The 16471-nt window shown below is 42.8% G+C and overlaps 1 protein-coding gene across 1 annotated transcript in view; it reads left to right on the top strand.

The window, feature by feature from the left end:
* Positions 1–13213, top strand: part of Zbtb38 (zinc finger and BTB domain containing 38) — a 70276-nt gene extending 57063 nt beyond the window's left edge. The window contains exon 6 of the mRNA XM_015486987.2: positions 9449–13213. Coding sequence (XP_015342473.1) covers positions 9449–13033 — 3585 coding nt within the window. The 3' untranslated portion in view covers positions 13034–13213. The remainder of the gene's footprint in view (positions 1–9448) is intronic.
* Positions 13214–16471: the final 3258 nt, after the last annotated feature.

Here is a 16471-nt window from a genome sequence, read left to right as displayed (position 1 = left end):
TCCTCCGCCCTTCCCGGGGGACAGCAGTCAACTGGGGAAAGTAGGGTTAACTCAGCCAGCCCTTGAGGTTCCCAAGAAAATGATATTTGGTCTCTGAAACCAATCTGTTAATGATAAGTTGTTCCTACAGTGAGAAGTTTCCAGGGACAGGAATCCTGTCCTCAGTCCCCAAGATGTCCCAGTGAAAACTGCCTCCTACATTCGGAACTCCTGTTGGTGGAATTTGGTTGAACCAAGGACACAGCACACGAGGTCCTCAGAGACAGGTTCTCCAAGCCTGTTTGCCAGGTTTTTTGAGAAAGCAGGTGTCCAGACAAGCTTGATCATGAGATGAACCCAAGGTCCTCAGGCTACCCTTAAACGCTGCTGTGTTTCAAAATGAAAAAAAAAAATGTAATAAGAAGAAACCAAGGACCTTCTCCCCCTTACATCTTTCCAAATAAGTTACCTAAAATATTTAAGAGGCCCGTTGCATCATTCATGAGTTTCACCATACTCATTCTCACAGCCTGTGTGCACGCAAGCACAAGCCTGGAGACCAAGTGTTTACCTTTTCCAGGTAATGGGTAAAGTCGACCCAGCCAGCTCTTTCTCTGTGGCACGCTCTGCAGCCTTCTGATGTCGCCCTTTAGAACCACCCAAGTTTCAGTTAAAAAAAAAAAAAAAACCCACACACCTCCCCTGGCACGCCGTGCCTTCTTGAATCTGACAGCTTACGTGCATTAAACCCTGATACATGCTCTTCTGTGCCCTTTCAGGCCCCATTTAGAAGACAAAAGCAAGAGGATTTTCCTTTTCCTAGACGCAGCTCAACTCTATAAAGGGCTTCTGTTTTGTAATCTGTTTTTGAGATCTGATGCATGTGTTTCTAACACCCTGTCACGTGAGTTCTGACGTAGGCACCCAACATGACCGTGAGCAAATGTACTGCAGAAATGCGTGTGGGACGCTGCAGCCGGCTCCCCGAAGCAAAATGTCCTCTGTGAGAAAACTCCCCGCAGGACTAGCAGACCCATGCAGTAGAGTCCACTGCGACACAGGGCCCACTCTGGCCCCATATGGACTGTGAGTTTGACTTTTGCAGGACTGCAGGTCAGTATCCTAATACAGCGCGTTCTTTTTTTAGTTAGGGTTTATTTCTAAGTTTCTTTTTATAGAGGACGGCTCACAGTAGAGAGAGGAGGAAGTTGTTCTGTTGATTCCGTTTTATTATTTATCTTAGGAATTGAGCAGCCAGGGGACTGGCGAGAGGGCTCTTGGCCTTGTCCTCTGATCAGAAGATTTAGAAAAAAATGGGGTTCAGTCTAGCCCTGGAGAGGAGCCAAGTGTAAGTGACTTCCAGTTCTCACAAGGGAAGTACACTGGAAAGTTACTTCACTCTCCTCTCTGTTGTGTCTTAATGATATGCTAATAAAGATATGCTGATTTTTATTAATAAGCCTTTAAAGGGCTACGTAATAGGTATGTAAAGTTTATGTGGTAACTATCATTTTATTTTTTTTTTTTACTTCCATATAGTTTAGTAAAATTGCCTGAACTAATTGGAAAGAAGGTTTAATTATGCTGGAAGTACTGGGAAGTAGCTGGTCAGATCATTGCCAAGAACTGCTTCCTTTGTTTTCAAATTCAGCCTCAGAATGAGTGAACCAAGGCCTAAAAGCAGCATTCTGGACACAGCAGCTGGGCTGATTTGAGTAGAGGAGTGGATAGACTCATTTGGGTAAACAAGCACTATGAACAAGCTTGTTCTTGAGACTTGGAGGGCAAGGACGCAAGCCATGACAGATTGTGCCAACAGAATCATGGGCAGCCACCATGCAGATCAAAGAACAATCTTCACCTCAGTATAGTATGGACAGGCCCGTGGTCACTGGCTTTGAATTTGGCCATGCTCAAATTCAAGAGCTAGTTAGTAATCACCTTAACTTGGCAAAGCAATGACAGGTACAGAGTGTGTGTTTGTGTGTACAGTGGGTGGGTGTGTCTGTGTTTCCCCTGTCCCTTGGTCTCCCCATCTGTCTCCTGGGAATTTCTGCTTTGTGTTTTACTGTACTTTCATTCACTTTCTCTTTAGTCTTTTTAGGCTTATAGACAACTTATTGAGCAAAATAATTCGCTGGAGGCAGAAACTATATAAAAATTATCGTAAACACTTTCTTACTGGCTAGCACAGCAGTTCTCAAATTAATTGGTCCCAAGGCCCCCTTATAGAAACCATTGATGACCCAAAGAGCATTTGTTCATCTACTTTTTATCTATCAGTGTTTATCGTATTCAGAATTTTAAATGAAAGTAAAAAAACTTAACTAGTGAAGAATGACAACGGTAAAACAAATTGCAAGATAAAATAACATTTTATTAAAATGACTATCCTCTAAGATGAAAAAAAATAGTGAAAAGAATGGTATTACTTTAAATTTTTATAAATATATTTAAATTTGGCTTAATAGAAAGACAGCTAGGTTCTTATGTGCTCCTACACTCAGTTGCAAATTCAGCATGTCAGTTAGTTGAAGTACGTAAAAAAAAAATTCAGCCTCATTCCAGTAGGCATTTGGAAAAGGAGGAGTTTTTAAATAGGCTCTTCTCTGAGTTGTAGATACTTTTTGATACTACACCAAAACTTGACAAGTGGTTGTTTCTTAAGTAAGTTGCAACATGGAATCTGAAACCATACCAATGAACTTTTAATGTTCTGTTACATTTAAATCTACTAGTTTCTTTGCATGGTTTAGCCTAGGCATGATTTTTTTTTTTTTTTGGGGTTGCAATATGCATTGGTCATTGGAAAATATTGGTTGACTGAGTTAGGCAGATTTGATCTTTCAACTTTATCACACAGTAACCAAAATTCACATTTGTTAACATTACCCTCTGCCTCATCAAAAAAGTCACTTGTGTTGGAAAGTATTGCTTGTGGTGGATAACGGTGTTTCCAAATTTTTAATTTTCCCTTTAAAACCAAATCTTCTTACTGGTGACAAAATAACTGTATCCTTGAGGTGACAAGTGGTCTTAGTCCATTTAAGAAAATGTTTGAGCAAATTCATGTCTCAATTAACATAGTTTTTCTATCAGTCCTTCTTTCAAGTAGAGTTGGTGTTCCATGAAAACAATTAGCTAATTCAGCTCACAATTCAAAGAACCCCCAATTCGCCGGATGCAGAGCCATGGTGGTGTTTCAATGTGTGCGAGAAGTGTTTCACATGCCCCTCCCACTTTACCTCCCTGAATATTAAAATGCATAGATCAAGACTTAGTAAAGTGAATAATTTTTACTCTTTCAATTGGGTGTGACTGACATGATACCTGCCAAGTTGCCAGGGTTTTACCCGTCATTGCTCTCATACATCCCTGCACATCTCAACATCCTTTTTATTAAAGGCAAATAATATCTTAGTATCATGTGAAAATAGTTTTGATCTCACAAACGCAGGGAAGGGTCTTGGGAGAGAGGTCCATGAAACCCTGTAAGAACTGTCAGATTAGAAGAATGCTAGGGAGAAAAAAAGCTCAACAAGAATTTTTATTTTCCTAGTCATTTCTCTGTGTCTGTAGTAGAATCTGGGTTCATTTAGGTCTGATTTTTAAGGCTGTAAATCAGGGCGTGCTGTAAGCACATTATGTAATTTAAGCCACTTGCTGTCCTGGGTCTGAGAAGCCAGCTCCTCTTCATTATCAGTGTCACCAAGGATGTACCATGCCTGTAGGTGGAGAGAGGACAAAGAGGTAAGACTGTCCCTGCATTCAAGGAGCTCATAGGGAAAGATACATGTGAACAAATGAATGCTACCACGTGCTGGGATGATCGTGTGGACCAAGAAGTAGAAATGCCCCAGGAGGAAGGCTGTCCTGATGAGCTGTCAGCTGGAGGACATCTCAGGATTGCCAAGCAGGGGTACTCGGGATCAAGAGAGAAGGATACTGTCAAGAGGAGAGGCGGTTTTTCTCTGGAAGCTTGATCCAGATGGAATGTAGAGGTCTTCTGAAGTCCTGAGAGAAGGAGCCCAGAATGAAAAGAATGTGTACCAGGTGCTGTGCCTCACGGGCTCCCGTTGGGGAACAGGGAGGCCAGGCTGGAGCAGGGGCTGCTCCCTGCCTTCGCGCACATCTGTACTGTTTGGATGTCTCACCATGAACAGAGATTTATATTCTTTTTTTATTTAGCGCAGGAGATTCTAAAAAACAGATGGGGCATAGTCATTTTAATCATCAAAAGTATGTGACAGTGCCCGTGCTTGCATTGCATGTGTGGGTATTTTTCATTAAGGCAGGAGTATGCAGGAGACGGCAGCAGGAGATTCCAAACGTGCTGATTCACTGGAATTTCCCATGGCGTTTTTGTGAAATATAATTATAAAGGATGCTTATCGTGTGTTTCTAAAATTCTTTAAAGCACTTTATATGCTTACAAGGTATATTTTATGTTAATACACACAGACATACATCAAATTTTTTTATATTATTTTTTAGTTGTAGTTGGACACAATACCTTTATTCCATTCATATATATATATATATATTTATGTGGTGCTGAGGATCGAACCCAGGGCCCCGTGCATGCTAGGCGAGCACTCTACCGCTGAGCCACAATCCCAGCCCCATATATCAAATTTTTATATTAAAATATATATATATATATTACAATACAGAATGACCATTCATTCTGACTTCCTGGGATACTGTCCCAATGTTTACCTATTTTCCTGGCATTCATTGTATCTTTTTTCCCAAGTTTCCTGTTTTGGGTGTTGAATTATGTGTTCTCCCTATTTATATGTCAGTGTTTATTATAAAATATATTTGAGTGTGGCATATGTTCATATATATTTATAAATTCAACATGCATTATACATACATTTGGCTAAATACATATGTATGTGTGTATTTTTAAAGTATATTTTAAAAGCTGTTCTGGCTAAAGTAACTAACTCAGGATGATAGTAACATAAGGCAGATGACCATGTTATCTAACTATAAATCAGTAGTTTTTTTATAACGGCTCACCCAAATTTTTTTTATCTAGGACATTTTTTGTTAGCCTTTCTCATGCATATCTATTCCATTTCAGTAATAGCCTTAATAATAGTGAATTAGGGGCTGGGATTGTGGCTCAGCGGTAGAGTGCTTGCCTAGCACAGGTGGGACCCGGGTTCGATCCTCAGCCCCACATAAAAATAAAGGCATTGTGTTGTGTCCCTCTGCACCTAAAAAATAAATATTAAAAAAAGAATAGTGAATTAAGTATACAGAACTTGCCTTGTAGTAAAAATTAAAGTAAGCTACATGGAAATTACTTTTTTAAACTTCTTTTTAAAAAATATTTATTTATTTATGTATCTTTTTAGTTTTAGGTGGATACATTAGTTTGTTTTTATGTGGTGCTCATGGATCGAACCCAGCGCCTCATGCATGCTAGGCGAGCACTCTACCACTGAGCCACCACTCCAGCCCCTGGAAATTACTTTTAATCTTGCTGGACATGGTGGCACACGCTTGTAATCCCAGCAGTTCAGAAGGCTGAGACATGAAGATTGTAAGTTCAAAGTCAGCCTCAGCAACTTAGTTGAGACTCTGTCTCAAAATAAAAAAATAAAAAGGGCTGGGGATGTGGCTCAGTGGTTAAGCACCCCTGGGTTCAATCCCTGGTACCAAAAATATGTATATGTATATAGTCCTTTTCTGAAATCTGTCCTGGGCTTTCCCCAGGCTCCTAAGGCTTCTGTTTTGAGTTACTCTGTGTGAAGAAATACAGTGGAGCAGGTTGCTTTAACTTAAGTGCTAATTCCGGTGAAAGTGACCGTGGTCCTTCCCCAGGAGCTCCATTTGGGTATAACCCTGAGGTACCTCTGCCGAGACCTGCGGGTCCAGTGTTATTTTACTTCCTGTTCTTATCAGTCGTGCAAACTGAACCTGCTGAAGAGGCCAGGCTGGCTGTGTTCCCTAGAGATGCCACTTGCGATAAGCGCTCTGGCAGGTGGTGTGTGCATAGGGGCACAGCTTCTGGGCGCCAGTCTGTGCCATGCAGGCAACAACCCCAGTATCACCCATCTTGCTGTTTTTCAAGAAGGGACATTTTAGTTTTTATGTCAAACCTTAGAGATTTCAACATTCCTTAGCTAAATTTTTCAAAAACTTGGGAGGCTGGGGATGAGGCTCAGTGGTAGAGCACTTGTCCAGCATGTGCAATACCCTGGGTTCAATCCCTAGTATGGGGGTGTGGAGGGGACAAAAAAACAGAAAACATGGGGGTAAAACAGAACCTTTGGAGAGCAGATTTGCCCACTGCTTGCACCCGCTGGCCCACAGACTTCAAATTCATTTCTTCATTCTACTTGGGATGCACAGAATATGGCTTTCAGCTACAGCACCTTCTGAGATCACCTAGTGAGCTGGACAGCTGTGCACTGATGGCATTTGTGACAAAATTTGGTGGTTTAGGTAGAGTGGAGGAGTTAGAGCTTTAAACTGCATCCTCAGCAAGTTAGGCTGCCTTTCCAACTTGCATTTGCAGATTTGGGCTCTTTGTTTTAAGCTGTTAGATGGGCTTCTAGGTTGTACACTTGTTGATGGCATGAAATTCTGACTCTTTTCTTTTCTCCCTTTGTCCTTATCTACATACTTATGAGGATCCTGCAGAGGTTGATGTGCCTCTCTGCCTGCCTGCCTCACACCCCTTCCCCAGCCAGGCTCCTCTGAAGGCCCATAACCTTCTCCCTGCCCACCGGATCCTGCATTCCCTGGGTATCTTTGTTTTGCAGTGTTTCGTGGACACATCTTATTTCCCCTGCTACCTCACAAGCCCTTGAGGGCAGAGTTTTTGTTTTTCTTATGGCTCTGGGTTTTAGTATCAGCTCTTAGGCCTGATTCTGGATGGTTGATTCATTACCACGGAGAAGGTGAGAAGGAGGCTCTTCATGTTCACCCTATCTATACCTTTTCAGTTTGGGATCACGTGAATGTGTTACTCACAAAATAAAGTCATAAAATTATATATGGATTCCAGGATCTCTTCCCACCTGTGCTAGTATCTCTGCAGGGAGAGATGGGCCCTAATCTGTAAATTTGCATTGTGTTAAAGCAGCCAGGTGATTTCGATTACATAGCCGGGTTTGGGAACCACTGTCTAAGAGCATGTGGTAGGAATTCAGAATTCAGTGAGCATTTTTTCAAGGAGGAATGCCTTCTACTTAGCAGTTGTTCAGCAAATATTTTTTGAAAGAATTAAGGTAAATTTTGAGTTTAGATACTACCATCGCCTCCTCCAACCACTTTCTCAGCAGAGCCATCTCCTGTTGCCCAGGCTCTTCCTGCGACTGGGGAGGAGGGACCACTAGGACGGACCACCCCCAGGTTGCCTCCCTCTGAGCCTTAGAGCATGCTACAGCCAGTCTGATTTTTTTCCTTTTTTTTTTTTTTTAATTCAAATTGATTATGATTTTCAATGGTTTCCTACAACCTGCAGTGTAGACTTTATGGTAGGGGTCCTCTGGAGTCCTTTAGGATCTGGTCTGGTCCGACTCTCCCTTTCCTAGCCTGCCTCAGTCAATAGGCGCCGTGTACCTGGCTGCTGCAGACACAGGATGGGCAGCCCGCACCCTTCCTGCCACCACCCAGGCCATGCTCACTCCCTGAGTGCAGTCAACCCTTGTATCGCTTTTTTTTTTTTTTTTGGGGGGTTGTTTTTTTCCACAGAGTTCCTTCTGCTCAGAACATCCTTCCCACACCCTTGTTTGTTTACTCATTGAAGCCAGCAATCCAAGGTCCCATAAATAAGTTGTCACTTGGCCTTTTTTTTTTTTTTTTTTTTGTACTAGGGATTGAACCCAGGTTCACTTAACCAGTGAGCTATATCCCCAGCCCTCCTTAATTTTATTTACTTATTTTTAAAATTTTGAGACAGGGTCTTGCTCAGTGGCTGAGGTTCTGCATAAGTCTCCTGAGTCACTGGGGTTATTTTATATTTTATATTTACCACCTGTTAAGGCCTACCGTCATGGTTCCCAGTTATTAATTGACAGTTCTCTTTCAGCCCATCTCTGAGCTCCTTGAGAACAGACATTTGCTTCTTTCCTCTCCATCGCTCCAGTCTCCAAGCACCACGTGACTATGTTCAGTGTTAACATGTTTGTTGGATAAAATTGATATAAAAATGAAAGTTGTTTTTTTTCTTTTGCATGTGTCAAGAAGGCGAATCAAGGCACTACTTCTTTTTTTTTTTTTTTTTTAGTTGTAGTTGGACACAATACCTTTATTTATTTACTTACTTATATGTGGTGCTGAGTATTGAACCAGTGCCTTGGATGTGTTAGGCAAACACTCTACCTCTGAGCTACAACCCCAGCCCCCAACTTTCCTTATAAGGAGACCAGACACACCTGTGTACACGTGTGCGCACTCAGAGTGAGGTAGGGTGGGGATGGGTCTTGTTATTCTTTCTTTCTTTTCTTTTTTGTGTGTATGTGTGGTGCTGGGGATTGAACCTATGGCCTTGTGCATATGAGGCAAGCACTCTGCCAATGGAGCTATAGCCGCAGCCCCTTGTTGTTCTTTATATAGATCCTACACTGTGAGCCTGAGATGGCCAGAGCCTACTAAGTGACATTACAGTGAGGGATGACCAAAGTGGCAGGGTTCACATTTACCCAAGAAACACACAGTACACAGTGACCTGAGATCCAAATGAAAGAAATACCCTATGTGTGGTACTTTGTTCTAGTACCTTTCATTTAAAAAACGTGCTAACAACAACTCAGTATTTTCACTATCCAATGTTAGATCATCTCTGCAATTAAAAATAAAACAAAAGCCTCTGTCAGTGGGACACAGTGACCAGCCACCCCTCCACAGAGTCCTGTCAGAGCCACATGTTAGAACTGCTCCTTCATTTCTTGCTGGTTCTCTGGGCAGACAGCACCCTCACATACAGATAGGGACCACTTGCTTAGGGAAGATTCTTTTTATATTGTAATTTTCCTGCTTCACAATTTATGAATGGATCAGATCATCAGGATTGTCTTTGGGAACAAATGGGAGGCTTGTGGCAGGAACGGGACATTGCCCAGCTCGAGGGGGTCAGTGCAACATGCTAGAGTGGTTATGAGACCCTTGGCATTTGGAAAAACAAACACTATCCTCTCCCCCCACCACCACAAATTTGGACACGTATACACAGTTACAGCTTGGGAGGGGGAAGGGGAAACAGAGCATTCTGGGAGGATTTCCAACCATGATAACTATTAGCAATGGTATGAGAACAGGCTGGAGCGAGAGAAAGATTTAGCTCTAATATTGACTCCAAGTCTTGATTTCAATTCAAAATGAGAATTTTTTTTAAAAAAAATGAATTTTCATACTAAAAAAAATTTTTTTTCTCAGAAGTTGTGAAGCATCTAGAAATAAGCCACTCGTGGAAGGGGCTCTGACCATTTTTCTCCTCTTGTTTCAGATGACAGTCATGTCCCTTTCCAGGGACTTCAAGGATGACTTTCACAGTGACACAGTGCTCTCCATCTTAAATGAGCAGCGCATCCGGGGCATTTTATGTGATGTCACCATCATTGTGGAAGATACCAAGTTCAAAGCCCACAGCAATGTCCTGGCCGCTTCGAGCCTTTATTTCAAAAACATCTTTTGGAGCCACACAATCTGTATTTCCAGCCACGTCCTGGAGCTGGATGATCTCAAAGCCGAAGTGTTCACAGAAATACTTAATTATATCTACAGCTCCACAGTTGTTGTCAAGAGACAGGAAACGGTCACCGATCTTGCAGCTGCCGGGAAAAAGCTGGGGATATCGTTCCTGGAAGATCTCACCGACCGCAACTTCTCAAATTCCCCAGGACCTTATGTGTTCTGTATTACTGAAAAGGGAGTGGTCAAAGAAGAAAAAAATGAGAAAAGGCACGAAGAACCAGCCATCACCAACGGGCCCAGGATCACCAATGCATTTTCCATCATTGAGACAGAAAACAGCAATAACATGTTTTCTCCTCTGGACTTGAGGGCCAGTTTCAAAAAAGTCTCTGACTCCATGAGAACAGCCAGCCTTGGCCTGGAGAGGACCGATGTCTGCCAGGAGGCCGAGCCGGTGCGCACGCTGGCCGAACACTCGTACGCCGTCTCCTCCATCACTGAGGCCTACCGAAGCCAGCCTGCGCGGGAGCCCGAGAGCAGCTCACCTGCCAAGGCAGGTAAAGACAATTGTGAGGCTCCTGCCGCAAAACCGAAAACATGCCGAAAGCCAAAGACGTTCTCCATACCCCAGGATTCTGATTCAACCACAGAGAATATACCACCCCCTCCAGTGACCACCCCAGAGGTTCATCAGGAACGAAGTCCCCAGCCAGCTGCCGTTCTCCCCCATTCCAAATCTCCCAGCAAGGAGGGTGACATCCATTTTTCCAAGGAAGATGAAAATCAGTCTTCTGATATTCCTGGGCCACCAGCAGCAGAGGTCCCCCCGCTCGTTTACAACTGTAGCTGTTGTTCCAAATCCTTTGACAGCAGTGCTCTGCTCAGCGCCCACATGCAGCTGCACAAGCCAACCCAGGAGCCTTTGGTATGCAAGTATTGCAACAAACAGTTCACCACCCTGAACCGACTGGATCGGCATGAACAGATCTGTATGAGGTCAAGCCACGTGCCCATCCCTGGAGAAAACCAACGCTTTTTAGAAAACTATCCCACCATTGGACAGAATGGAGGTTCCTTCACAGGTCCAGAACCGTTACTCTCTGAAAATAGGGTTGGTGAATTTTCCAGTCCTGGAAGTACCTTGCCAGACACGGACCACATGGTTAAATTTGTTAACGGGCAAATGCTCTACAGTTGCGTTGTGTGTAAACGTAGTTATGTGACTTTATCCAGCCTCCGAAGACACGCAAATGTCCACTCATGGAGAAGAACATACCCCTGCCATTACTGCAACAAAGTGTTTGCGTTGGCTGAGTACAGGACAAGGCACGAAATTTGGCACACAGGCGAAAGGCGGTATCAGTGCATTTTCTGTCTTGAAACTTTTATGACTTACTATATCCTAAAAAACCACCAGAAGTCTTTCCATGCTATAGATCACAGACTTTCCATCAGCAAAAAAACAGCCAATGGAGGCTTGAAGCCTACTGTCTATCCATATAAGCTTTATAGGCTCCTGCCTATGAAGTGCAAGAGAGCTCCTTACAAGAGCTACCGCAATTCTTCCTATGAAAATGCTCGAGAAAACAATCAAGTGAATGAGTCTGCGCCTGGCACCTACGTCGTTCAGAATCCACACAGCTCTGACCTACCTACGTTGAATTTCCAAGAGAATGCGAACGCCTTGACCAACAGTCCCGCGGTCCCTTTGGAAACGTCTGCGTGTAAGGACACACCCACTTCTGCCAATGCACAAAACACAGAGGGCACCAAGTGGGGAGAGGAGACTTTGAAAATTGATCTTGACAACAACTTTTATTCAACTGAGGTGTCGGTTTCTTCCACTGAGAATGCCGTCAGTTCTGACCCCCAGGGAGGGGAAGCGCCTGTTTCGTCTCTGAGCAATGGCAGTGAGAACTCAGCCTCTGTGATCAGCTACAGTGGCTCGGCACCCTCCGTCATCGTGCACAGTAGCCAGTTTTCATCAGTGATAATGCACAGCAATTCCATCGCTGCCACGGCCAGCAGCAACCAGAGAGTCCCCGGAGAGCCGGCTGTCAGTCAGCCCCTGAAAGATGACAGCAAGCCTGAGATAGATAAAATGGGCAGATCTGCAAGCAGACCCAAAAGCATTAAGGAGAAAAAGAAAGCTATTCCGCCTAACAGGGGAGAGGTACCAGAGGAACCCAAATATGCTGCTGACCCCGGAGGGTCGTTGAGCAAAACCACCAACATCGTTGAAGAAACCAGTAAAATTGAAACCTACATTGCAAAACCTGCTCTGCCTGGAACCTCCACAAATAGCAATGTTGCCCCCCTTTGCCAAATAACAGTGAAAATTGGGAACGAAGCCATTGTGAAAAGGCACATCCTAGGATCTAAATTATTTTACAAAAGAGGGAGAAGATCTAAGTATCAGATGCAGGAGGAGGCGTTGCCGCAGGAGAATGACCCAGAGACCCACAGAGACAGCCCACTGGGGCTTTGCCCATCCGAGTGCGTGGAGATGAATGAAGTGTTCGATGACGCCAGCGACCAGGACTCCACTGACAAGCCGTGGCGCCCTTACTACAACTATAAGCCCAAAAAGAAATCCAGACAGTTGAGAAAGATGAGGAAGGTCAACTGGAAGAAAGAACGTGGCAGCAGAAGCCCAAGCAGCCGGTGTAGGTTCCCAGCAGAACTGGACTGTGCCGTGGGGAAGTCACCTCCAGACAAGGCCTTTGAGGAAGAAGAAAACAAAGAGATGCCCAAGCTGCAGTGTGAACTCTGTGACGGAGACAAAGCCTCCGGGGCGGGAAGCAACGGAAGGCCCCACCGGCATCTCACTTCCAAGCCTTACGTCTGCGAGCTGTGTGCCAAGCAGTTCCAGAGCCCCTCCACGCTCAAGATGCACATGAGATGCCACACTGGGGAGAAGCCGTACCAGTGCAAGACCTGTGGACGGTGCTTTTCGGTGCAAGGGAACTTACAGAAACACGAACGCATCCACCTGGGGGTGAAGGAGTTCATCTGCCAGTATTGCAACAAGGCATTCACTCTGAACGAGACCCTCAAAATCCACGAGAGAATCCACACTGGGGAGAAGCGGTACCGCTGTCAGTTCTGCTTCCAGAGTTTTCTGTATCTCTCCACGAAAAGGAATCATGAGCAGAGGCATATCCGGGAGCATAATGGGAAAGGCTTTGCTTGTTTCCAGTGCCCCAAAATTTGCAAAACAGCTGCAGCTCTCGGGATGCACCAGAAGAAACACTTATTCAAAAACCCAAGTCAGCAGGAGAAAATGGGGGACGGGAGCCAGGAAAACTCAAACCCCTCGGAGAATCAACATCTCATGGATTCAGAAGATGGTGATCAAAAAGATAATGCACAGACCATTGTTGAAAATGTCCTTTGAGTGGCAATAGTTCGAAAAATCTTCGGAAAGATAAGTTGGTGGGGATTTTTTTTTTTAAGTTTTTTGTGGTTTTTTTTGTTGTTGTTGTTTTTAAGTTTAGAATTTTGTTTTTGTTCACATAATAGCAGTCATGAAGGAGTGAAATGTATTTAAAAAAAAAAAATCTCATTTGTGAAAACTCCAGAAAAAAGGATCCTAATATCTTTCTTCTATGAGTTTTAGCATTAACTTCATAAAGTGCACAAAAAATAAATAGCTGAATCCTCCAACATCCCAAGTATCTTGTGAAAGTTCATGAAGTTCTTAGCTGTGGTATTTCTACCAGTGAAAGAGGAGTTTAATTTTAGCCTAATTTAAAACTTAATAGTAAATGCTGATAAGAGCTGGCTGCTGAACTGTCTTTAATCACTGGAGAAAATAAGGGTCAGATATGAAGATGGCATCTTCAAAATATGTGAAATGGTAAATGAGCGATGACAGTATTTATTCCCATCTGGCTTCTACACTCTTAAAATGTGTTTAAATTAATGGGTACACAGGAAACACTTCACAATATAACTGAAAAATACGTGTGTCATGAGGAACCTAAAGTAGGACATTCATACAGTATCTAGAACGACTTCTGCAAATAAACCTTGTAAAATACACATATGAATCCCAAGAACTTTGAACTGTCCATATCCCCCGTAGAAAATTCTGACAAGCAATAGATCTGCCAATGATGGGGACTGGTGTACAAAGGAGTAGACTTGACTGAAGAGCATGCGTTTGCTTTTAGACGGAATGTTGTGCTGTTCCCTTGAATTATGGCTGAGCTGTTAGTAGAACTAGTCTAATCAAGTCACAGAAAACATAGGTCATGCCTTATCTGTGGGGGAAAGCCTTCCCAGAATTTACCTGTGATTTTACCTGTGCCGTACCTTACTTTGCAATGGCCTCACCTCAGAGAATGAGAGAGGGTCACATTCTTCTGAAACTCTCTGCAGTCTTCCAGCCGTCTTAAGGCCACGGCCATGGATGTGGGGAACTGTTCCAGACAGACTTAAGGGTGCAAGGAAACCTGACATTTCCCATTCCACTAAAGGAGTGTCCAGGAGATGTAGCCAGGCATACACGTGCTGGTGAGAGTGACAGCGAATCCCTCTGATTACTAGCCTTCTTGGAGATCAATAAGCCCACACATCCATACTAGTATAAAATGGAAGGACAGCAGGACACCCCCAGGCCCATGAATGACTTGAGCAGGCAAGGGGAAAGGATAGGCTTCCTCACCTCAAACAGTAGTTTTGTTTTTGAGGGTTGGGGAGGTGGAGTATAGAGTTCTGCCCCTTAATTATATGACTCAGAAATCTATCCCCCAATTCAGAAGCTTTGTGTTCATTTCTGCAGACACCTAGGCCCCTTGCTAAAAGCCCACGTGATTCTTTAACGTTCTTTTACACTGACTGGTCCCATCAACATTGCCCTCAGAAATCCAGTTGTGCTACAAGATATTCTGTCATGTGGACTAGGTTTTGGAAAGCTGGGACTTAACGATTCTTATTTTCACAACTGCCAGAATAGAGGGAGAGAGAATACATTCCTACCCTTTGATCACCAGTGTGAGCAGAATCAGAATCGAGTTCAAAGGTGACCAGCAGCCATCCATGTTCATTGGATTGACAGATGGAAACCCAAGGTCATCCGAGGTTGGAAGGTTATCATCATGAAGAAGTCGCTCAGAGGACTCGGTTTTCTCTTGACAAGTGTGATGTGTCCATGAAGAAGACTTAGTATGGATTTGGGTGGGCGAGAAGACATTTCAACACCCAGAAAAGGACATGATTGAAGTTGACCTTTTTATACCGTAGTAGTTTGCTGTTAAGTAACCCCAATATTGTATCTGCATTTATCTTTTGTTCATCTACTTTCACTTACATGCAGTATTATATAATAGAGGAAAATGGGAAATTGCAAGCAAACTCAACTTTATTTTATATGTTGTATATATGTATACCTGCACCATCCGTTTGGGTTTTGTTAAGGAGATAGTCACAAAGGGCTTATGAAAATCACTTTCAGATTGATAATTAGAATACTGAAAAAGCAACCCTGTGATCCACTGATTTGTCTCTCATCTGAGTTAGGATTATGAGTCAATAAATTATGTATTTTAGTTATTTTGATTTAAAACTATAAATATAAAATTATTACATGTAGTGAAGTCTCCCAACCCTCACATGTGGATATTTTTTAAGTGGACTCGTATGCTGATAATTCTAGACCAAAGTAAATATGGCAGAATATTTATACATGAAAAAATAATTTTGCAAATATTTTCTATAATTGTATTATTCGTTAAAAATGTTGATAGCTTGTGTTAGTTTCAGGGAGGGGTGTATATTTTGATAAAAAAAATACTTGACTTTGTAATTCTGTATATTCTATACAATTTATAGCAGAGCCGTTTTAAGACAACCTTGTCACCTTTTTTTTGTTAATTGTGAAAATTTTATTATGAGTGATGTTTAAGTATGCATCGAGTACATAAAGACCAACTAGAATTAAAGTTAAGTGTAAACAGTGAACATACTGTATGCTGTACAAGATATATTGTAATTTGCTGTTTTAGCATCTGTATTTTGGTTAGAAGATATTATTAAATGCAGATGTTAAGGGTTGGAAAAGTCTAATTTTATTTTTAGAAATAATGAATATAAATTTGTTTTTGCTTGATTAAAATAGCTTATTCCTACATTAAGTCTCTTTTCAAATGTTTCAGTGTTAATCCTTTTGTGCAGCTGTTTCACCTGTGTGAATCACAGCTCTGTCTCACATATTGTTCTTTCAGTAGATTTCTGTGGCAGAACTTGTTTATGCCTCTTGATGTCCCGATTTACATCCCTAGGAAACAAATGGATTATGACATTTAAAGGAAAAGCAGAATAAGAGACAGTGAGGTCTTCCGATAATGGAGGGTTTTGAATAGGCCTGATCTTGTAATGATGCCTCAGAGAGTGGAATGCTGTCTTGGAGGTCTTCTGCTCACCCGCAGGAAACAAATTACATTGATTGAGTGCCAGCTGCTTGGCATATGTCTTTACCTGGGCTCTTTCATGAACAACCCCGCCCTGAAGTAGTCCTCCTCCTCCTTCCTATAGTGATATTGAGAAGGTCCCACAGTCAGCCAGAGCGAGCCAGGACTCCAACTCGGGGTCTGCCTGTATTTGTTACCTCTCCACATCTTAGAGAAAAATGCTGAATGGAGAGTGACAAAGCAGTGCAGCCTTAGGGGTGGTTGTTGGCATGGCCTCTCTGCAGCAGGCTGAAGGAGGCAGCCATAAGCTTAGCATCACCTGATTCTCTATAGGGATGTTACCTGGTTTTATAAAACCGGTTTTTAAGAGTTTTTACATTTTTTTTAAGACTATGGAGTAAAATTATAATGCAATTATAAGC

This window comes from Marmota marmota, unplaced genomic scaffold (genome assembly GCF_001458135.2).
Source record: "Marmota marmota marmota unplaced genomic scaffold, marMar, whole genome shotgun sequence".
NCBI lineage: Eukaryota > Metazoa > Chordata > Mammalia > Rodentia > Sciuridae > Marmota > Marmota marmota.
This window is presented reverse-complemented; position numbering and strand designations above follow the sequence as displayed.